Source organism: Oenanthe melanoleuca, chromosome 7, assembly GCF_029582105.1.
Source record: "Oenanthe melanoleuca isolate GR-GAL-2019-014 chromosome 7, OMel1.0, whole genome shotgun sequence".
Taxonomy (NCBI): domain Eukaryota; kingdom Metazoa; phylum Chordata; class Aves; order Passeriformes; family Muscicapidae; genus Oenanthe; species Oenanthe melanoleuca.
The window spans coordinates 7,977,608-8,000,144 of NC_079341.1; the positions used below are offsets into that span (position 1 = coordinate 7,977,608).

The window sequence follows — 22,537 nt, forward strand, 5'->3', positions numbered from 1 at the left end:
TTAGAAATTCAAATTCAGTTTATTGAAGGTTGTGTGGGGACAGCAACAAGTGAATGAAGTGATACAAGCAGTGATAAAAAAAGAGTTAACAGCCACCTTCTAAGAACTCCAGTGCAGACAGACCTTCAAAAATGCAGAGAATTAAAAGCATCAATACTGGCTTCAGAGCTGTAACTCTTTAGTTGCACAAACAAGTTTAAAATTCTATACAGAGAAGTAAAATACTGACTGGCACATCTACTTTATAACAGAAGTAGCCAAAGTATGAGAGATTTCAAAAGTGGAAACTGAAAGTTCCATTTATTTAAAATAGATAATATAAATTTATTTAAAATAGATAATATTCCATTGAGGAAAAATCACTGCTTCTAGAACTACTGGTTATGGAAAGGCCAACCTGTGAATAAGGCTTTAAGTCCCACAAAAGTGAAGTATACAAGTAATGACATGTAGAACATGAATACAAAGCATAGCTCAATGAACACCTTGATTTTTTATATTAGCAACAAATACACATTCAGCTAGTTACAGTAAGATAAAAGCATTAAGTCATTTCCTGTAGCACTGCTAATCTCAGTAACCCAGGGCACTAAAAATAGGTCAGTTGGTAATGCTTTCATTTAAATACACCTTACATGCTCTAGGTCCTTTTAATTTTTCTTTGAAGCTTTTGCAGGGGGCACATCAGATATCTTGGGCAAAACACACTAAACTGAAGCAGTCCCTGTTTTCCCAGACAGCAGCTGCTGGGTCTGGAGTGGCCTCTGGAGGTGACCTTGTCCAAACCCTTCTCAGGCAGGGTCCCCTCCCGTGGCTGTCCTGTTCCTGTACCTGGACTGGTGGGTGCAGCCTGAGTGCTCTGCAGCCCCTCTGCTCAGCAGAGGGTTAATTAGCAGTCTGCACTAATAGTTATCCTTAGACAGAGGGACCAGCTGCCTAGAACAGCCTTGCCTCTTAACTGAGAGATGTTAATTGCCTTAAACACGCTGAGAAACAAACCTGTTCCTCCTCTGGTGGAAGCACAGCTTCATCCTTTCAGTACTGCAGACTGCATATCCTGCAGCCATTGCTCTGGATAAACTTTAACTTCTTCACTTCCCTGTGCCTTACCCCTAATGACAAAACCACTTCATTATCAAAGCCTGTAAAGTCTTTTAGCTATTCAAATTAACAGTTAAATAAATGCCCTGGTTCATAATGCATCAGAAAACTGAGTTCCATTCCACCTGTTATAACCTATGTGGGGTCTGTATTATTGCAAAAGATGAGGGGGGACCAGATCCTCACCTTGGCAGATTAGGCACAGTAAATAAAACCATACTTAATCCCTTCTGCAGTCTCCTAAGAGGAGGTTCTGATATTGTCTGATGACTGCAGTCTGCAGAGGCTTTACTCTTGATTATACACCTTGGGTTGCAAGCTCAGCATGTGCCAATGCAGCTTGAAGGTAGTGCCCTAAGAAATGCTCTTTTGGAGAGAGATTGTGCTAAACATCCTACACAAGATTATGCCTTGTGAAAATTGCAAAAATGAAATGCAGGAAACATTTTGGGCTTCTGCTCTCTCTGGGCCATGCCCAGAAGAGCTAAAATCACAACAGACTTCAGCAGCACATGGATTTAGTGAGGCATGTTAGCTGTAGAGTGTTTTCCTTTTGTGATGCAGACAAAAATTCAAGGTGTAAGCTTTCTGAACAGAACCTCTGCAAAAGAACCAGCTTTTCTTTGAAGCCTTCTATGTACAGTCAACTGTTTTAAACGTTTAATTAAATCCTTCAAACAATGAATGCATGCTTCTCCCATCACTGTCATTGAGGAGCTCACATTGCCACCTTCCTCTTCCTCCACTCTGGCACAGTACCTTGCTAATTAATCAAAGATAGGCATGGAATGAGGCTGCTCAGGCTAGTGCTGTTGATATTCCCATTAGCTAAAAGTGCTGCTGGGCCTTCAGGCTGAGAAACTGAAGGAGGGAAGTGTTGTCACCAAGGCAGTGACTGCAGCACAGGATGCTGAAGCGAACTGGCCGTGCTAATGATGCAGGGAAAGCTCAGCCAAAGCTCAGAGCTGAATGTGTGTACACATCTGCAAGGAGAAAAGGAAACCTCCATTACACAGGCCCAGCCCTGGTTCTCAGGTCTTTGCTAACCACAGAGTTTGCTGACCAAGTTCTGCCTCGATCACACCTGATCCACATCTTAGGATTCAGCTGCTCAGGCAGAGGAGTGGGGATCACTTTGTTTTTCTGAAGCACGTCCTTCGACGACAACACTGCCCTGTTACCAGGCAGTATCTCACCAGCACTGGTAGGACAGCACTTCCAAACTGCTCTCCTGCTCAGGGCCCTCCTCACACAGACCCCACCAGAGGCACTACAGGGATACTCCTTCCTCCCTTCCCATCTTCCTTGCACCTGGAAGGCACACAGAGGAAGCTCTGCTCTCCTGTTCTTCACCCCTCCCCTGCAGGCACATGGAAAAAATAACTGCTGGCAATCCCAGTCTAACTCTCCAGCTTTTCCTATGCTTGTGAAGAGATGTGTTTTCAAGTGTCTGCTGAAGTGTCTGAGGTATGTCTGAAGGGGGGAAAAAGGGAAAAAGCAGGTTGTGTCCCAGCCCTCCTTCCAGGCTGGCCCATGACACGTACCACAGTATCGATCTCTGCAGGGCCCACCATCCGAGACACCTCATCGAACTCCTCAGGAGACATGGGCAGCAGGTTCTCTGGAGACTGCAGCCTGGAGGGGTGCCTGATGGAGAAGAGAAGGGATTAACTGTCACTAAAAAAATGGGGCACAGCTGGGCTACCCTGGAAGACCAGGCTTTGCAAAGCCAGCCTGGCTTTAAAAGAAAACTAAGACTACTCAGGGGTGCACATCCTAACCAAAGAAGTCCAATGAGTCTTTGAGAACATACTTTTCAAGAAATTATGTGCCAGTACAAATCCCTGCAAGTTTCTAGGGTTTTTACCTAAAACTGGTATTCTGAACACAGCAGTGCATTAATGTGTTGTGATCAGATTCTCAAAGAGGAAAGACTTGACAGGGGCATGTACAGCTTACATAGTATGAAGAGACATGAACTACAGCTAAAATCTTATGATCAGTTCTTAAAAATCCAGTGTTTTTGTGGGAACTTACACTTCAGATACAGAGATTAACTCAGTCTTGATGTAGCCATTTCCCTTGGGACCATCCAAATCCATTGGCTCTGGTGCTTCAAGGACAGAAAAAAATCTTGTGGGTTTTTTTTAGCAACTTTATGTCACATTTTCATCTCTATTGTACCAAAAATACAGCCTACGACCCAGATAACATGCAAGTCTCTCTGTCACACATTTTACAGCACTATGGTTAATTTATTCAATTTTTAGTCAGTTTCTCCTGTTCTCCTATAGAAGAAGGCAAAGAAACCAGTCATGGTCAGGGCTGTTAGTGGGAACCTATATTTCTGGGACAACCCAGATCACATGACAGTTGAGCTGCAGGGCCAGGGACAATGAGGGGTTTCAGTTTTTGGTCTGATTAGGTCTCACATTGTACCTGTTTAAAACCAGACTTTTTCTTAACCTGTGAACATGGGACAAGCTGCTGAGGCATTCAGGCCAACTGCTCCCTTTCCTTCCATGCCACAGAAATAGTGCAGTGCCCCAGCAGCCCAGGAACAAGCAGGCAAACTAACAGGTAGGATCCCCAGAGAGCACTCACCCTCCTTAGGCCTGGAGTAGTATTTGCCAAAGGCATTGTCCTTGGGTATGTTGGGGTACAGGAAGCGCAGCGGGTTCTCGGGAATGTTTTCGGCTGCCATCACTTTGTAGTTGCGGATGATGTCGGGGAAGGTCACGGCAGAGAGCTCCTTCTTGGTGTAGGGCTCTACTGAGTGGAACTGTGGCTCTGCAGAGAGAAGAACCAGTTCTTAAAGCTGGTTTCAAAGTTGTTCTTCTGAAAGTGTCCAGAAATTCAGAGTTCACATAAGCAAAAGCCTTGCCTGGATGGCACCTAAAGTGCTGCAGGAAGTATTTAATGGCTGTCAAAGGGAGCATAACTCTTCTGTGGGGTAGGGAGGCATGGGGGGAGAACAAGCACACAGTGATGGCTCTTGGCCTGTTCTGTATTCAGAATGACTGGTGTGACTTGTCCATGGAAATTAATTGCAATATTTCATTAAGTATTTTAGGTTGTGCTGCCTTTTTAACCTTCTTGCAAATTATGTAATACAAACTCTGCTGCCTATTAGGAAGTTTGATCCAAATACACCACTTGAGGCTTTTATGAATCATCAAGACAGACACATAAGCCTTCCTGAATGCTCCAAATCCTATCAACCTTCTTTTGCTTAACTTTTGGATGTCTCAGGTATGAATGCAGCAAAGGGAGAGAAGTCCCCCAAGTACATTCAGCAGTTTCTGTTCCACCTGCTGCTGGTTTTGGGCTCATCAAAGTGAAGTGTCAACAGCTGCCCCATGCTGGCAGGTGGGGCTGTGTTATGAGGGTGGTGAGGGGAGAGCCCTGACTGGGTACAAGGGAGGTTTTAACTTTTTGTAGCTGTGATGCTTCCAGGCTTTGTTAAGAGAGGATGAGAAACTAGTCCAGCTCACTGAAGAAGCAAGCTCTTCACTGACCCTTTTGGACAAGGGGAGGAAGGAGAACTACTTGGAACTACCTAGGGGGAATGTGGGAAGGAAGGAACAAAAGCTGCATTTGGGCTTGGAAGGAGATGGAGGTGTGTGTTCTAATGGCTGGGAAAGAGCCTAAGGAAGCAGGGAAGACAGTCCAGGCAGCTTTTCCTAGCCAACTTCCAGGCCAGAGGCAGGACCTGGGAAACCTTGATCACTTCATTGTGTGGTTTGAGTTACCTCAAGTATGGTGTGTCCCTGCTGTTGCTTGTGCCCTGCTGCTACCAAGGGTGTTGTACTGGTCCTCAGGGTGAAGGGCATAAAGACTTCTTGTTCTGATGCAAGCAGATCAACAAAGGTTCTCTGTTGCTGACTTACCATTCTGAGATTCCTCTACCCAGGTAAAGGTGATTGCTCCCTCCTTGCTGCTTTCACTGAATCTCAATAAAAATGTTCCTGGGCTTTGGTCCTTCAGCAGAGCACGTTCTCTTTCCTTGCTGATGAAGCCCATAATGCAGCTGTAATGTTGAAAAGATAGAGCTGAGTTACTCCCCAACATAAAATCTAAGCTGTGCTTAGGGCTAGCTAGGAAAACTAAAAAGCTTTCCTCACTTAAAAGAGCTGAAGTACTGGTGAAAGCCTCACAGAAGGTTTTGAACAGCTGGCAGCAGGACTGACTGGCTGCAGTCAGGTGGTGATTCATGCCTTGTGGCAGCCATGAATCACCACAGCTTCCCCCAGCACTCTCACTTCAGCCTGGGGGCTTATACAAACATCTTTCTCAACTTGGAACAGAAGAGATTGTCTACTCTGCTCTCAAAGCTGGGCCATGGGAGCAGAAGTGAACTTGCATGCATTTAACAGAGTCAGAGCCCAGCTAGCAGTTAATTTTAAATTCAAAAGTATGCTAAGCAACAGCTGTTCTCCTTTTTTACTCTTCCAGGTAAGGAGTTTGCTTTGGGCCTGACCATGTTTTCTACAGGAACTGTTAAACTTTTGTGACTTATTCAGTTGTTACTGCACGGACAAGGAGGCTGGTGTGGTAATTGAAAGAGATTGATTGATCTGGACAGGTACTGGGGAGAGAGTTGCTCAGTCAGTGCTAGGGTATAACCCTGGCCAAGCCCCAGCTGCTTGGTTTTGGTTGGTATTTTGCTTTTGTTAGTTTGGGTTTTTTTCCAAGGGTTTTCTCTGCTTCTTGTTCCTCAAAATATTCCATCAATAATGATCTTTTGAGTTCTGTGACTTGTCCTTGGGAGCATTAAGTTAGGGAAAGTGGATTTTGCAAAAAAAAAAAAAATCCCCTAAACAATCAAAATTTTGCTTAGAATTTTAGATGCTGTAAGCTGCCGGTTTTATGGGGTTTAATTAGTGACTTTTGTGGGTTTTTTTAGTTTAAATGCCATCTTTAGGTAACAAATGTATTCAGTAATCAATATCCTGTGCATAAGGGAACTCCTCTGCCTTCCTATCTCTCAAGTATGAAGAAAGGCAAGTGTTCCTGAGGTTGTATTAGTTACTCTTTTGTATACAAGGGGAGTCTCTGCTATTCAAACCTGTACCCAATACTCTTAAAATCAGTGAAGACTGCCTGGTTCTGGGCCCGTGGTGTAGGCACAGGCATTGTGAGTCTGGCTGCTGCCACCTCCAGGCAGCTCCCAGTACCTTTCCTCAGCCAGGGAGTTTGGGTTTTTAAAATGGTTATCACCACGACTTATACTTTCTTGTGCTTCAGTTTTTCTTGTCTCTGTGCTAGGATGTGAAAAGAACCAACTTATAGTGGGAACAGAGGCAAAACAAAATCTAATCTAACGTTCAAAGCCCTGCTCTGTGACTGAAATGGGACAATTCTATCATCTGATGTTCTTGCTTTTAGCAATTCCCTCATCAGAGGACTCCTCACTACTAAAATTCATTTGCTCCAGATTTTTCTGGTTTCGAGATCCACCCTCTGCACAAACTTCCCAACCTGAAGGTGCAACTGCTAGCCTAGAAGTGAGGTCTGAGGCAATACCACATCTTTAAATTCACTCAGGTCTTACCCGTCATTCCAGAGACAGAGGAGATGTTTCTTAATGAGCTCCAGGATTCCCTCAATCCACAGCCAAAAGGGGAAATTTTTATCATTTATATTTTCCTGAAATTCAGAATATGGAAAGGCAGGGATGGGAGGGGGGAGAAGAGGGGTAATGAGACATGAATTTTGTTAAGCAGAGAGGAAGGCAAGGTTTCAATCCTGACACAGTCTACTTGTTTTTGTGGTTTTCTCCCTTTTTTCCCCCACCCTCCCCATATTCTCTTATGATTCTTTTTGTGTCTCTCCGTTCCAAAAAGACAGAACTATTGGCAATGAACCAGGTACTGAATCTTAAGGCAAGAGGCAGTATGAGAAAAATGCCTATCTGAGTCTCTAGTACCCACATATATGTGATCCATCACCTCTCACATGCAACAACACTGGTCTAAGAGCAGATAAAAGGCTCTTTTTCATGTCTGGGTGCTATCCCTAGTGGAGTTGTTGGACATTCAAACCCATGCCATTGGAGTTTTTGACTGAGCTGGCTAGCAGAAGACCTCAGAGACACTTTCTGTTGAGACCTGGATCTCAATGTCTCATGAGGCATCTGTATCAATGAATTTCAGTGCTTGTAGGTCACCAGAGCCTTGCTCTTCCTCTGGAGTCCGCTCCTGGTTGCTGTGGTCTCCTACTTACCTATACCAGCTTAAGGTCTAAAGCTGAAAAAAATGTGCAGAGTCCTCCTGTCTTGCTTCAGCCAGGATTGTGAAATTCCATGATGTGGCTTTCTGTCATCATACTGACCCTCTTGGCCACCCATGTTAATCCTCACCCTGATCCAATTTCCCCTGGTCTGGGAAATGTCCTTCACTAAGACATAGAATTGTTCATCTTGCTGGTTGTTTTGTTTGCATTTTCTGTAACAGTCAAAATGGAGAACTATTCTATTAACAGCAGCTGCATTAATAGTAATGGGGATGCTGTGTTTGAAAGATACCCTTTTTTTTTTTTTTTTTTTTTTATTTTTAACTTATGGAATTTACATGGATCTAAAACAGTCTCAAAATCATCTACTCTTTGCCATTGCAAGCTCTTTTTCCTCCTGCTGCTACTTTAACTTCACCATTAAAGCTTCCCACGACTATGTAAGGCCTAGAATAATTAGGGGATGCTACCTTGGGGGGAAACAAAAATATCCAAACAAAACCAAAAATAAAGTAAGACGAGATCCCTCTTCCATCTCAGTTTTTAGAATTGTGCATACCTTGCAGAATCTTGTCCAAGGAATGAGGCCATCCTGAGATCCTCCATTTGTTGGCCCTGAGCACAATAAATTTGACTTTAGTCATGTTCTGTAAGCTACTTAGCAATGCTAAAAGTACTTAGAAAACCAAGTTCTGAGTGTTTATTTGCAAGTCAGCTGTTGGATTAAGAAAGAAAAGGAAGGGCAGGCTGCTGTGCTTTCATAGCTACTGCAGGGGAGATTGCAAAGTTCCCCTCTGGGAGGTTTTATGATAACCAAACCTGTGTGAGCAGCCCTTGTGTAATGGGAACCAATCCATCCTGACATTTTCTGTGCTGTCCTGCACCAAACACTTGCCAGCTGCAAAATGCTTCCAGGAAGGAAACTGAATCCTTGCACAGTTCTTGCCAGCACAAGAGGAAGACTAGAGCTCCACAAGCTCCTCTTCAGTAGACCCTGCAGCATCTCTCTGACATTAAGCACTTTCCTGCCTTGATTCTGGTGATTTGCAGGATTTTGCCCCAGAAACTCTTGACTCCTAGATCTACCCCAAACACAGACTCATCTTATTCCTGTTGCAATTGTTTCCCTCAGCCTTGTTTTTATGTACACAGTACCTCATGAAGAGAAGTCCTATGCCAGGCCTGCATTAGCAAGAGCTTTGCAGACCCTGACTGCAGTCAGAGCCAAATTCTTCCCACTAGAGATTGTGCTATGGCTTCCAGTAAATATGCTTTTCTCTGTCATTCTTCTAAAAGTAAAGTGGGTTAGGGAGCTTGCTGCTAATACTGCTGGTGTTAAGAGATCAGGATGCTGTCAACTTTCACATTGCAAAACCAGCAGCCAGGTTGTACCCTGGCACTCTGCTGGTTCTGTCTCCTGAGGAATTCTGAATACACAGTGTTTGGCAACCAGGATTTTTTTCAGCTGAGTGATATTTTTATCTATAGAGATAAGGTTTAAGTAGCAATCCTACCATAGCTCAACAAAATCTCAGTGGATCTGAAATGCACATTTGCCATAGAAATATATCACTCTTTATGCTGGTTAATTAAACAAAAAAATAATTCTCCTTGTAGAAATCTGAAAAGTAGTCTAATAAATTAACAGCTTTTTGTCAGATCTTATATATTGGGGGAATTAGGGAGTGCAATGCTGTACTTGCCACCTAGACACACTAATCTCAAATGCCTTTAAATATAATTTTTTCCTGAAACTTAAGGTAGGTGAAATACACTGAATCAACAGTATTTTTCATCTAGAGTCTACTGTGCAAAATCAGTAGCAGTGTCAAGTGTCCTGCCTATTCAGGCAAACTGCAAGGAGTTTGGAAACAAAACCCAAGGCTGATGAGGCTTTTATTAAGGACACTCATGTGGGAGATAATTCAGTGTGATATTCTTTGGCAGCTTCATAGTGTTTGCATGCTGATACTGCAACTGTGTTTATGCAGAGTGAATCCCCTGTAGCTGGGGGCATGCATGAAGTTAAAATGAATGGAGGTGGATTTAAAAACAAAACCCAAGAGATGCCAAGAGACATCCACTTAAAAGACCTGAGTAAACATGAGTGTTACTTCAAAAGGCAAAATTAGGCCCAGTCTGTGCTGCTCTAGAACTGCAGTTTTTTTACAAACTCTACCATACAAAACCAGAAAATGCTTCATTGCTACAAAGTTATATTGTAGAAGGGGGAAACCTGTGACAGGAAAGAAAAACTTAAAACAGGTTGCAGGAAAAGGTGCAGACCTAGCCTCAGTTCAAACAGGCTATCTGTGATGAAAGCAGACCTTACCAAGGAGCTTCTCTCCCAGCATGCTCAGCTGATCTGCATTAAGTCCTCTCTTTGTTACAGAAGAGAACTGCCAACTCAGAACATCAGAAAGCTTAGACCACTTTGCACAAGGTGGATTCAGAAAGAAGGACAGGTTCTAGAATGGAAGAGAAAAATACAAGCTATAGTTAACAAACATTCATTTTGGAATGCCACTTGAATTTTTGTATTGCTGAAACAAACTCCAGATTTAAGATCAGATGCCAGGTTGAGACAACTGGGCAGAAGCAGGCAGCTATTCTTCCAGGCACTCTTTACCAGAAAAAGCAATCTCTGGGGTTCTGGACAGGTCTACTCCCAGCAGGTAGAATTGCTGGATGACTCAAGTGCACCATAGCTGAGTTCTTGAATGTTCATTTGGCTTCTCACTGTATGCTGTATATCCCGAATACATGTATATTACCCTTATGTGGGTTTCAACATTGCTCTGTTTAGGTCAGGGAAGTCACTGCCCCTCTCTACACCTGAAACTCATCAAGAGTCCTCTGAAGAGCTAAAATGCAGCAACTACTTGCAAACAATGCTTGAAAATTAGACATAGTATCTGATGAAACTTTTTTTTTTCCTTGCAAATACCTTGGGATCAGTAGATAGCATGTTGAACCACAAGATAGAAGCCCATCCACTGGGAAGCTGGCTCACATTTGAGATCACAACAATGGGAAGGGATGTGGTCTGAAAGGGGCACAAAGGAAACATGTCAGGTTACCCTGCACTGTTGCCACAATCCTCGAGATTACCCACAACCCCATTTATGTTTTAATTTCCTCCTTGCATAATCTTGACTTTTTCAATAGAAGTTTGTATGTAGGGGAAAAAGTATGATGAAATACTGGAAAGACTTGGGTGATGTTTGTCTAATAAAGACTTTAGTTCAGTGTCAGTTATGACAGCACTGATAGTGACAGTAGAGCTCACAGCAGACTGCTTCTGAAAGAAATGTAAACTGATAACCAACCCTGTGGTTTAAACCCTCTAGGTATCACACTTTGCAAAGCACATCTATTCTTACTTTCCCAGAGATCTGACAGAATTCTCTCTGTGTCTATACAGTTGTTGTGAAGTGTCTTTCCCATAATTTGAAATAACTGAAGGTACTTGATATCCCACTTTAAAAAGAAAAAAAAAAAAAAAACAGAGAGAAAAAAGTTAAGATTGTCAGCACAAGTGACACACAGGAACTGCAGTCCATCTGTTTGATCTAAGACTTACCTCTAGGTCTATTACCAAACCAGGCTGGCACAGCTGTGTCTCAAAACTCAGAGAGTGAAGCTCTTCTGTTACAATGAGAGGACCCTTCAAAAAAATAAAAACTTTTCAGGGACTGAAAATTCCTAAGGTGAAGTCATGGGGCTTTATCACGGGGAAAACACTTTTTTGGCCATGGTCACATGCTTTAGACCTCAGTAAGAGCTTACAGGTCAAAGTGAAGTGACAGTGCTGACTTCCTAAAACTGCCTCTCCCGGCACGTTTTTTTGTGGCCACTACCTATAAGCCATAGAAAAATCTGTGTTTTCCAGGAAGCCCTGTTAAAGGCAGCTGCCAGTGTGGGAGAGTCCCTCACTGCCATTCTGGCAGTAGTTCTCCTTAAAGACTTCCTACATGGATCACTTTGTAGAAACACTGAACTCCTAAGATCTCTCATCCCATGTCTCCATGAGTCTAAGCAGAGAACATTGTCTTAAATGAATGCCTTATTAGTGTTATGTTAAAACTTTACAAAGGAAAGGTTAGAGCTGCTTACCTCATTTGTTCTGCTCCCTGTGTTTTTCTGTTCTTTCAGTTGCTGCAAATGAACAAAAAACCTGTCACTCATTTATGGTGGCCACAAATAGAAGTGGTAGAGCAGGTCTGCATGCTCCACTTGCTCAGCTTGCTTGCTGCACTAGTGTCTGATTCTATTTGGTTCTAAGCTGTGGGAGCCAAATGATTAAACTGTAGGTAACTACTGCTGTTTTATAAACTGTTCATCTGTGAAAAATGATGTTGCACTGTTATGATGCAATGGCTTTATGCAAGAGGCCTTTTAAGAACAGTATGAAATCAGGATCAGGTGGAATACTGGTTTATCAAAGTACCCCTCTGAATCAGATGATAAACTCTAGACAGTCTCAGTTCTAGACAAACAAGGCAGACACAGCTCCATGTTCCCTGGTTCTGGACTTGCATTTTTCCCTTCCTGTTGTAGTGATGGAACCAATGTGCTCCCTCACAATCTACAGATCACAAGTGCTGTATAGTCTGCCAAAGGCACTGACTTCCTTGCAGCTGCACACTCATTGACAACTTTCATCTTCCAGACTCAAAGCTCTTTAAACTATTCCACACTTCCCTACCTATGGACCTTCCCCTGAAAGGCCCAAACCAGCCTTTCTAGGCTTCTGTAAGTTCTCTGAAGAACCCATTGCAGCATAAGCTGTATGGCAGCAAATACTCCTGTTTGCATTCCTGTCCCTTTTTCAGTGACAAGAAATCCCACTTTGATTGAAACAAGCAAAATATTTTTAAAAGGATAGAACAAAGAAAAAGGAGACATAATCACAGTTCCTCTTTACACAAAAATGAATAATAACTTCAATAACAAAAGCAATTGTTATTTGTTTCCTTCCTACCATGCTCCACTAAAAAATTAAGTGGCTGTATCAGTAATAGAAAGAAAAAACAAACCCCTTACCAAGTGCCTGAATTCTGCTGCTAGACTTCCATTAGTAGATTCTTCCATGTTCATTACTTTTGTGTTTGTTCCCAAAATATTAAATTTCCTGAACCTACACAAAGAGAAAGAGAGAGAAAATGTAATTAAATCTCCCATTCATTGAAAGAACCTAACGTTAATATATCAAACACTGATGCCACATACCCTTTGACTGAGTTCTTCTCAGTTACATCTCTGCCAAGAAAAAAAAAGAGACAATCTTTTAAAGATTCTGCCACAGACAGAAAATGTGCATATTTTAGTACCTGACAGAGCAATTGGTTCAAGCAGTCAAAATAAATATTGTGCTACATAGCCTATGTTTTACTGAGGCTTGATATTGCTATGGGGGCTTAATCAAAAGAAGTACTTTATTTTACTATATAGATTTAACTCTTGCTCTGAGGAAAAAGAATATAGTTCTGTCACTCTAAATCTGCTTTTAAACTTGCTGAATAAATTGCTGCATCACTTGAATTGGTTTCCCCAGCACTTGGGATTTTACAGAGTTTCATTCTATCTAGGACACTTCTCAAAGACTCACCTCCCACAACCACATAAGAATTCATTTTTACTTTTTTACTATTCTATGCAAGTTTCTAGACCCTAGAGCCATTTCAAGTGAACAAAATGACTTGGCTGGGAAGACAAAAACTCACTTGCTTTCTTGAAAGCATAGCCTCTGTCATTATTTTGGACAGCCTGTCACATTTCTTTCCCTGCCCTTGAAATAAGTGCAAAACTCACCTGAACTGTTTACAAAATACAAAAGATTGGTATTAATCTGTTTCAACTGCTGTAGTTTTTTTTCTCTGATTGAGAACATGTCCTATGTTACAGGTAGGCAGATTATACCCCTAATTCAAAGGTAGCTTGAAGATAACTATATTTCTTACTAGACATTACCCAAAAAGTAAGGGATTCTAGAGATGTGACTGAATTACATGACTAGAAATGGTGGAGTCCCATTCTACCCTGTCACCTCATGCTAATCCAGGTGAAACACCCCAGCAGAGAGGCTGTTGCCCTGGTGCTGCCCTGTATCTGATTTAGCAAAAGTGAGCTCTCCTCTGTGGAATTGATGGTGAAAATCTGATGCCATCTGCACTTTGTGACATGTCTCTGGTGGCAGAGAAAGATTTAGAGCAAGGGAATGGGTAAGGAAAAGGTAAGCTGTACCTGCAGCTTCAGAGAACCAGCCTGCTTCTGGCCTACTCAACACTTATGACTACTCTTGTGTTTGAGTGTGGGGACAGCTTGCTACTACATAAGAGGGATGAAATAAATGCAACATACTTATCAAATAAAACTTTCACTTTCAAGTTGTAGTTCAGTTCCTGCAGTTTCACCAGCAATCTGGAAAGAGAAGTTTGTTTTTTTTTTTAACGTCAGCAATTGAAAAATTTTAGAGATAAAAAAATTTTAGAAGTAAAACTAAATGGGCATATGAGCTGCTCTTTGGCATGACAAAGTGCTCTGCATGTGTCTTCTTGCTATTTGGCTGTGTTTGTTAACCCTTGGTACACCCACTTCTGGGAAAGTGAGTTAAGCTGAATGTGAGTTAAGCTCTGCCAGAAGAAAGCCCCTGCCCATGGCACTTCCCTCCTCCTGGCCTCAGCCCTTGGGCTGAAGGGCAGGCTGTGCAATTCTCTGGGCTGCAAGAAAGCCTTACCACAAAAGGCTTTTGGGAAAGGGGAAAACATACCTCAGCTTCACAGTAAACTGCACTCCTGTCTTCAGGACTAGTGGTCTCTGAGGATGTGTTGGCATGCAAGGCTGCCTCTCTACCACAAAGGAGCTATGGGGAAAAAAAAGTAAAGGCGCTATGATTTATCTGTGCTGTTCTTAAATAAGAAATATAAAAGTGGACTTTTAAAGAATGTTGATTTACTGGTAATACTATACACTTTATACATTGCAGTTTCAATCTACAACAGAGGTGTGTGAATCAGTTCCTTTAAATTTTTTCAATGGGGCTAGAAATAGTAATTTCCTAAGTGTTGGCTTTTCTGCAACATGTTGATGGCTTGAGGAGGAAGATTGCTACATCACACTTCCCTGAAATCAAGCAAGGAAACACTGTGCTGTAATAAACATGGTGCAAGTGAGGAGCTCCTTTGTTTGCCATTCCCAGGGCTTCCTGAATTCTTACAGTGACAGTGATGTCTAACAACATGTGCCCAAAGGATGGCTACACTAGCAGGGAATTTGATGAGGGCCAGCTAACCAAATGAAATAAACTTCTGGGGCTAGCCCCAAATTTTTGTCTATTGTGCATTTACAAAATAGGACTCTGATCTTATGTGAAGCAACTACCAGCTACAGTAACTTGCATCATAAACGTGATAGAAGGGCAGTGCTGGCCTCCCAGTGCTGGAGGCAAAGATATGTCCAGTGACAAAGGATTGGAGAATCTAGTGTGTATCTGTCTTGGGCACAGCTTGATGTAGATTGTTTCTGTCTCTCTTCACTTGAAATTTGCAGGGTTGAAGCTTGAAGTGAGAAGTGGACTGGGAGTTTGTAATTAATGTGTACTGTAGCAAAGCTCCTGCTAAACCTTTTCCATAGGCCTGAACCTGTGGAAATCCTAGATGGGGCAAGTCTCAAAAACAGTAATTCAGTTTAATATTTGACAAACTTAGGAAAACCTTGGGAAATGAAAAGAGAGTACGCAGGAAATACTGAGGGAACAGTAGGAAAGGTGCTCTTCATTTATTTATTCATGGTAGTACCAAAAGATCCTTATGGTCTATTACCTTTGGATGAGTTGTTGGAAAAGCTTGTGTGTTCGGTCCTGCAGAACTTGTTTATTTTTTGTGATGGGATCAGGGTCATAGGTAAACTTTTGTTCCAGCTCCTCAAGCTTCTTGAGCTGCTGACGAACTTGCTGTAGGCTTTCAGCAACAATGGTGAACCTACAATTGACACAATCTTATTACTTTTAGCATGTTTTTATATTGGACTAATGCAAAGGCACCAGACTGTCCTTGAGGATGTCCAGGCAGTGTGTGGAGTACACTTTGTGCTCAATGGAAATGTGGTGTGGTGATAAAATGAATGTAGTTATGCTAAGACAAAATGAAAATGGGTGATATAAATAATCAGTATATTTCCTAGATGTGGTGTTCCTTCATAAGACAATTTAAAGGTGGTCTTACAAAGACTTACCAGTTCTGCAGGCGGTCGAGGCAGGCATTGGGTGGCCCACCAATGCATGCTGTCTGCTGCCTGTGCTTCCACTCCACCAGCTCATCATTAATAAGGGCAGCCTGTGTGTGCTCTGTGATCTGCAGCAGCTGAATTATCTTATTCACCACTTCCTACAGAGATTGAGATTACCCTGTTTATTAGAAATACTTCGTACAGGAGAAATAAGTACTGTTTTAGCTGGTTTTGCAGAACTCTGCAAAGATCTCAGTTCCACTGACATATTAAAGTAACTTTCCTACTACTAATTTATGTCAATTCAATGACAATGAATATGTGCTTAAGATGAAGAGCTGCTGACTTCTGAAGGAAAACTACCTTTCTCTTGCAGTCCAGGGATAAAAACATATGCTGGAGATTCAGTTGTTCTTTTTTGTACTCCTCCTGAGACATACTGTTGGACTCGTGCTCTGTAAAAGAAATCCAAATTGTAAATGTGAGGCTGAAGGAGTGCTGAAGGATTGTGGCTCAGTGCTTCACTTAGTACCTTCTGGACACGTCCCTGTTCTGAGGGATAGTCAGCGCTGCCAAGCTGTGCTGGAAACTAAAGCCTTTTCTAGAGCAAAAAATTCAACAACAGAGACAGAGGTGTATAATGAAACCAGCGTGGAATCTCTGTGTGTTTGCCTTGGTACACAAAACCTGACAAAACCCAAAGCTGGTTTGGCATTTGTAAAACATCACTTATTAAGTGTATGGCTGGATGGTCACAGAGCCTACAGGGTTTGCTGCTTCTAGTGGCAAAGGGATGTAAAGGGCAAAGGAGTTCTGTGCTAACAAGGAGGCTCTTTTACTTGGAACATAAGACAGATGCAGAAATTTAAGTTTCAGTGGGAAGCAGAGTTAATCAACAAGGGACATTACCAGTAAGTTTGGCTGTGTATTATTAGGCTCAGTGCCCTGACATAACAAGCATTTTACTCTGACAAACTATATACATTAGGGAATATCCTTGAAACAGGGTTCACCTCTGTTCTGCAGGGTTTTACATTTGAAGTCATATTCATCTTGCATATCCTCTAATGTCTTGATGTCCTGTTCCACATCCTGTAATGCACAAGTGAGGATGGCCACAATTATTTAATATTTTCAAGTAATGCAAGACTTCATCTGATTAGGAACTGTGTGGTACCAGCTCTGACGGACACGAAGTCCAGTTTTGTAGCAATGCTTTTTCCTCAAACTCCCTAACAGGAAACATTCCTAAATTTCATCACTTTCTATTTACCCTTTCTCCTTCTCAACTAACTGAAATCTATTAATTATAAAGTATGGAAAAGCTTTTGTGGTCAAGCCATGTAAGTTCATAGAGTTTAGGAGAACCTAGACTACAGTGGAAAAACCTGGAACAGCACACAGCATCTTAAACTTTCAAATCCTTATCCGCTATTTGGAGAAAAGGTTCCTGTTGTGACAGTATTTATTAAAATAAACATCTATATGCTAAAAAAGTACATCTTCTAGTTAGCAAAAAACTGGTCAGTTATGATGTGTTTCTTTTTCCTCAGTTGCTAGTATTTCAGATGGGTAAAATGCTTTTGTGGCTAAAGTTTAGGCACAATGCACTTCCTATGCTCAAGTAATCCCTGATTTATAGACTTGAAAACCCCTACCTTACTTTTATTTGTCATTTTATTAAGTCTAATTTTCAACATCTACAAACCAACAAACACTACTGAGAAAAGTTATATCATACTTACTGTGACACTGCTTTTTACAGCCCTAACTTTGGCATCAAGCTCCTTCTGTTTGTCTGGCATCCCAGCTGCAGTGTTCTGTACACTCCCTACTTCCATCTGAGGGAAGAAGCAGAACAAGTCAAAACAAAGTGGCCCATAACTTTTTTCATTAATGTTAATTAGTGGCATTTGTTGACAAACAACCTGAGGAAGCATGGCTTGTTCTGATGAATCATACTAAAATTTTGTAGTATTAAAAAAACCCATCAAATTCAGGTGAATTTGAAAGAAACAAAGTGTTTGTTTTGGTAAACAGCCAAAGGTCCCCCATCATGGATTTAAGTCTGGTGGAAGTGATGGCCAAACTGGACTGGGCTTTGAGCAACCCAGTCTAGAGGAAGGTAGATAATCTCTAAAGTCCATCTGAATCCAGACCATTCTGTAATTCCCTTTCCCTTTTTATGACCCACACTTATTGCACACTGGAAAGGCAGCAGCAGGTGCTTTATGTCACGTGGCAGGACTGAACAGCTGTGCTGCAGCTACAGGGGCTCTGTCAGAGTCACACTCTGAGAGCAGCTGCTTTGGACACTGCTGCAAAGGGCCCCTTGTTGAAAGGCTGTGCCCAAGTGCTCTTCCCACGCTGCACATTCAAAGCCTTGCTATAAACTGAGGTATTTCAGTACTGGAAATTAACATTTTATTTCTATGTAAGTGGATTACAGCTATCTATACATTTTGAATGCATTTCCCAACCGTGGAATTTTTATTGCAAAATAGTTCTTGCAAAAGGGAAAAAAAAGGTGAGAAGCTAGAGAATAGGTGATGAAGGAGAAGATATGGCTTTACCTATAATTCAGAAGAAAGAAAAGGGCTTCACTAAAAAAAACAGTCCAAAATACCACCAAAAATAGAAAGAAATACTTGGAGACAATTGGGAAGGAGAATGATGCATCATCTTTCAGAGATAGTCCAAAGTGGCATGCCTAGCTGCTTAATAGAGAGTAAACTGGGGAGTAAAATGCAGAAAAACAAACCTAAAATCTCAATAGATATGAGTTAAGCACTAATTATTAAAATAAAATCCAATTAGCCCATCAGGCTGTATCATACTAAAGAAGCATTAAAACAACCAGCATAGTTTTTACACGGCTCAAGGAATAAAAGTTATTTCCTGGCCATTTATCCTCCAAATGCTTCATTCAGCAGAAAAAAGCCAAGCTGTCCAGCTGGTACAAATCAGCATTCTCCAGCTGGTACATATCAATGCTCACCCTTCTCTTCTTTAAGGAACCTCCTATTGGGCAGAGAGAGGATAGTCTGTTTCCCCTGCCAGTCTTCATCCACTTCCCATGTCCCAAATAATAGGAAAGGGAAGATACAACTGCAGCAGACATTTCAAGACTGTTACCTCATTGGATGCCCGGGCACAGTTCAGTATTTTCCTCTCTTCTTTCAGACAGTTGTGGATGATCATTGCCATGTGTATTGGGTCTTCTTGGAAGTTATCCTAGCATTAGAGACACAGTCTATTGTTAAAGTCCGTACACGTAATTTCTTGTCCTTCAGTAACTTCCTAGAGTTCTCAAACTGTAACTGTACTGCTAATTAAACTCTAACTTTCTAACTGTAGCAAATCAAAACAAAAATGGGCAACACTTGAATTCTGGCTTTTAAATCAGGATTCTCATGTGATCCTCTGTGAAAATCCCTCACAGCAGGGTAGTTGCTTAGAGGCATCCAATTGCAAAATCAAGCAAATGTATAGGTACAGAACCCAGGCATACCTGAAGATTACGTTTGCTTTTCCTTATGTTGTGCTGCAGCAAAAAGTTGTTTTCTATCAAGAATCTACTAAATTGATCATCAAGCTGTGACAGCAGGTCATGGAATAACAGTGTAGCAAATGATATATTGTTGGCCGCATGTTCCCTAGAATCATTTAAAGCATGCTTGGGTTAAACACACTTCCAATACAAGAGCCAAGAAATACATACAAGTGCACTTTATTTTTAATCCCCAACTTCAGCTGTAGAATATGCAAGCACTGAGAATTACCTTCAAATGTAATCCAGTTTCATTCTCTTAATTTTGAATTTCCTTGATACAGAAATGTTGTTTCTCTATTATTTTTGCCACATTCTGTTCAAATCCATTTACTCATTCCATGCACATCAGGAACTTAAAAGTGACCCTGATACACTTCTATGTTGTATCATTCCTCAAAGAGAAGGTATTCCACAGAAAGTCTGGCAGAAGTTCAGATTCTTTGAACAGTGAGAGACTGATGCTACCAAGGTAGTAACTAATTGGTCTAAACCACTTTAGTTTTAGACCACTGAAAGCATTATAAGCAGGGACACCTACTCTAGGTATCAGGTTCCTCTAGAAAGCCCTGAAGAGGGGCAGGAACACAAGCTGGAGCACCCACAGAGCTATTGAAGCATTCTACCAACAAAAGATCACCTAGCAGCTTGCTTCCCCAGCATTCTACTGCTGCCTGTAACTGCATGTCTGAGGGCACTGCTTATCACACAACCCAAAGCCTAATTAATTTCTGGGCTTACCAATCCTGGTTTTCCAGCCACTGTGCCAGGTACTGCCTGATCTCCATAGGAAAGCTGTCATCATATAGCTGGTGAACTTGCTCCAAATACTTGGAATCAAGTTGCTGTAGCTGATACCACTGAGTCATTCTGAGGAAGGGGTGAAAAAAAAAAGTCAGTGTAAATGTTTAAGTAGTATTTAGACTGAATTGCTGAAAAAAGGATTTAAAGTTTACATGAACATTGACAAAATGTGCTGATTTTGGCTGGGATGAAGTTTATTTTGCTCACAGTAGCTAGTATGGAGCTGTTTTGGATTTGTGCAGGAAGCAGTGTTGGCAATACAGAGATGTTTTTGTTGCAGCTGAGCAGGGCTTACACAGCATCAAGGCCCTTTCTGCTCCTCACCCCACCCCACCAGTGAGGAGACTGGGGGAGCACAAGGAGTTGGGAGGGGACACAGCTGGGCAGCTGACCCCAGCTGACATTCCAGACCGTGTGGCACCAAGCTCATAGAGCTGGGGGAAGGAGAAGGACATTTTGCATGATGGTGTTTTTCTCCCCAAGCCACTGTGAGGCATGATGGAGCCTGGCTTTCCTGGGATGGCTGAATACCTGTCTATTGCTTTGCTTGAGTACATGGCTTTTGCTTTACCTGTTAAAACTGTCTTTATGTCAGCCTATAATATCTCAGTTCCTCAATTCTACCCTCCTGATTCTCTCCCCATCCCACCTTGTGGAGAGTAGAGGAAGTGAGTGGCTGTGCAGTGCTTTTTTTTCTTTTCCTCTGAACCCATTTTCATGGCATTTAGGGTACTGCTATGTTACTGCTCTTGCTTAGCAGAGCTATGGGAATGAGGACCTGTATGTTTGATACCTGTACCCTGCATAACTGAGATCCTAAACGTGGAGTATCACCTTTTGTTTGTGCAAATGTATTCCCCACCACCAAGAGTGTGAGTGAAAAATTAGAGACCCCCTCTAAGTGCCCATTTTCAGTTACTATCTGTGTCCACACTTGCCTGCTCTGAAAATGGACTACATCTCAAGTCACTTTAAATGGAGAAGTACTGAAAATATGGTTTTTTTAATGTATTTTAGTCCTCATGATTGTATTTTCAGGCTAACTTCAAACAGCCAGCACAGCAGTGCTTAAATGAACTAAGACTGCATAGAATAGCTTCTCTCAGTCCTAACACTTTTGTAAGAGTGACTTCAGCTCTGAGGTATGGTCTCTAGAAGCAGATCACTTCTAAGCTGCACATTATCAGCTTGTAGTGGAAATGGTATGTAAAGATATGAGCCCAGGCTGAGAATACAGGTGGTGAGATGCAAATCCACTCACATCATTGTTTTTTAACGGCTGCCTATAAGATCCACCCAAAAGAACAGGGCAGCATCAGGGTGAAGGACTATCTTCTATGCCCCTTCCTACCAAATCCTGTAGTTTTTATATGCCAGTGCCTTCGGCTGCTACGTGGTGTGTTCTAGGTGTGAGAAGCAAAGGAGTTAAAAATGTTATGTTTAAAGTGAGGGCTCTGAGGCTTTTGATGTGTGTGCTTTTCAGATTGCAGATAACACAGCACTTGAGTGTGGTGCAGCAGTCCCAAAGAGGCAGCCTGTTCCAGTGCTCTGTCACCCTCACTGTAAACAAATCCCATGTTGAGATGGAACTTTTATTTTAGTTTTTGGTTATTGCTCCTCATCCTGTCGCCAGGCACCACTGAACCGAGCCTGGCACCATCCTCTCGGCACCCACCTTCGAGATATTTATATGTAATGATAAGATCCCCTCTCAGTCTTCTCTAGTCCAGACTAAACAGGCGCAGCTCCCGCAGCCTCTCCTTGTGAGAGTGCTCCAGACACCTCATGATCTCTGTGACCTCTGCTGGACTCTCTCCAGCGGCTCCTGGTGTTGTTTGTACCGAGGAGCCCAGAGCGGGACGCAGCACTCCAGATGTGCCTCACTAGGGCCGAGCAGAGCTGGCTGACCACCCCATGCACCCCAGGACTCCCTCCTGGCCCTTCTCCACCTCCTCTGCTGCCATTCCCGGGGATCGCGGCGCGGCTCCGGAGCAAAGGGCGCAGGCAGCACTGCCTGCCGGCTCCCGGCCCGTGTTCCCCCGCTCCCGCCGGCTCAGGGCTCAGCCCCCAGCTCAGGGCTCAGCCCCCGGCCGGCAGCACCGCACCTGTTCTGCAGAGGCTGCCCCGCGATGCTGGAGGAGCAGGATCAGCGGGATCGGTGTCAGCGCCGCGCCGGGACAGCGGTCCGCTCCCAGCGCTCCCGGGCACGGCAGGTCTGGAGAGGGCGAGCTGTGGAGAACGAGCCGAGAGCCGCACTCGGGAGCGGATGCAGGGCTGTCAGGAGCGCAGACCGCCAGGAGATACCTGTTTGCCTCGGCGCAAAGACACCAAGCGCAAAGCTCGGGGGGAGTCCCGCGGGCAGGAGCAGTCTGAGAAAGCGACAGCCTTAGTTACACGGGGCATTCGCCCCGCCAGCCCCCGAGGTGCGGCAGTGTCCCCCCGCTCCCCTCACCTCACCTCACCTCAGCTCAGCTCCGGCTCGGCGCCGCCGGCTGCGCTCCGGGAGCCGCGCGCCAGTGCGCATGCGCGGGGGCGGGCCGGGGGCGTTCCCGGGCTGCGGTCGCGTCACGTGACTTCTGGGAAAGGCCGCGCGGCCGCCAAGGCGAAAGCGAAACCGGC

At 43.1% G+C, this 22,537-nt stretch overlaps 1 protein-coding gene across 2 annotated transcripts; it reads right to left on the reverse strand.

Moving 5' to 3' along the window:
• Positions 1-22,447, reverse strand: STAT1 (signal transducer and activator of transcription 1). Of its 2 annotated transcripts, none has more exons than XM_056495737.1 (25): positions 22,381-22,447; positions 22,024-22,287; positions 19,856-19,984; positions 19,076-19,220; positions 18,700-18,798; positions 17,310-17,405; positions 16,578-16,656; positions 15,928-16,019; positions 15,571-15,722; positions 15,159-15,317; positions 14,108-14,200; positions 13,699-13,758; positions 12,568-12,597; positions 12,382-12,475; positions 11,452-11,493; positions 10,919-11,002; positions 10,283-10,381; positions 9,668-9,803; positions 7,895-7,950; positions 6,656-6,750; positions 4,992-5,131; positions 3,706-3,891; positions 3,139-3,214; positions 2,646-2,748; positions 1-2,084 (listed from the first exon to the last, which is right to left on the reverse strand). In XM_056495737.1, exons 3-25 carry the CDS (start codon positions 19,981-19,983, stop codon positions 2,061-2,063), a joined length of 2,268 nt encoding a protein of 755 aa, XP_056351712.1. In that variant the 5' UTR covers position 19,984; positions 22,024-22,287; positions 22,381-22,447; the 3' UTR covers positions 1-2,060. The 2 variants fall into 2 exon arrangements, with proteins under 2 accessions (XP_056351712.1, XP_056351713.1); XM_056495738.1 differs by having other exon boundaries at positions 22,024-22,303; positions 22,381-22,412.
• Positions 22,448-22,537: the final 90 nt, after the last annotated feature.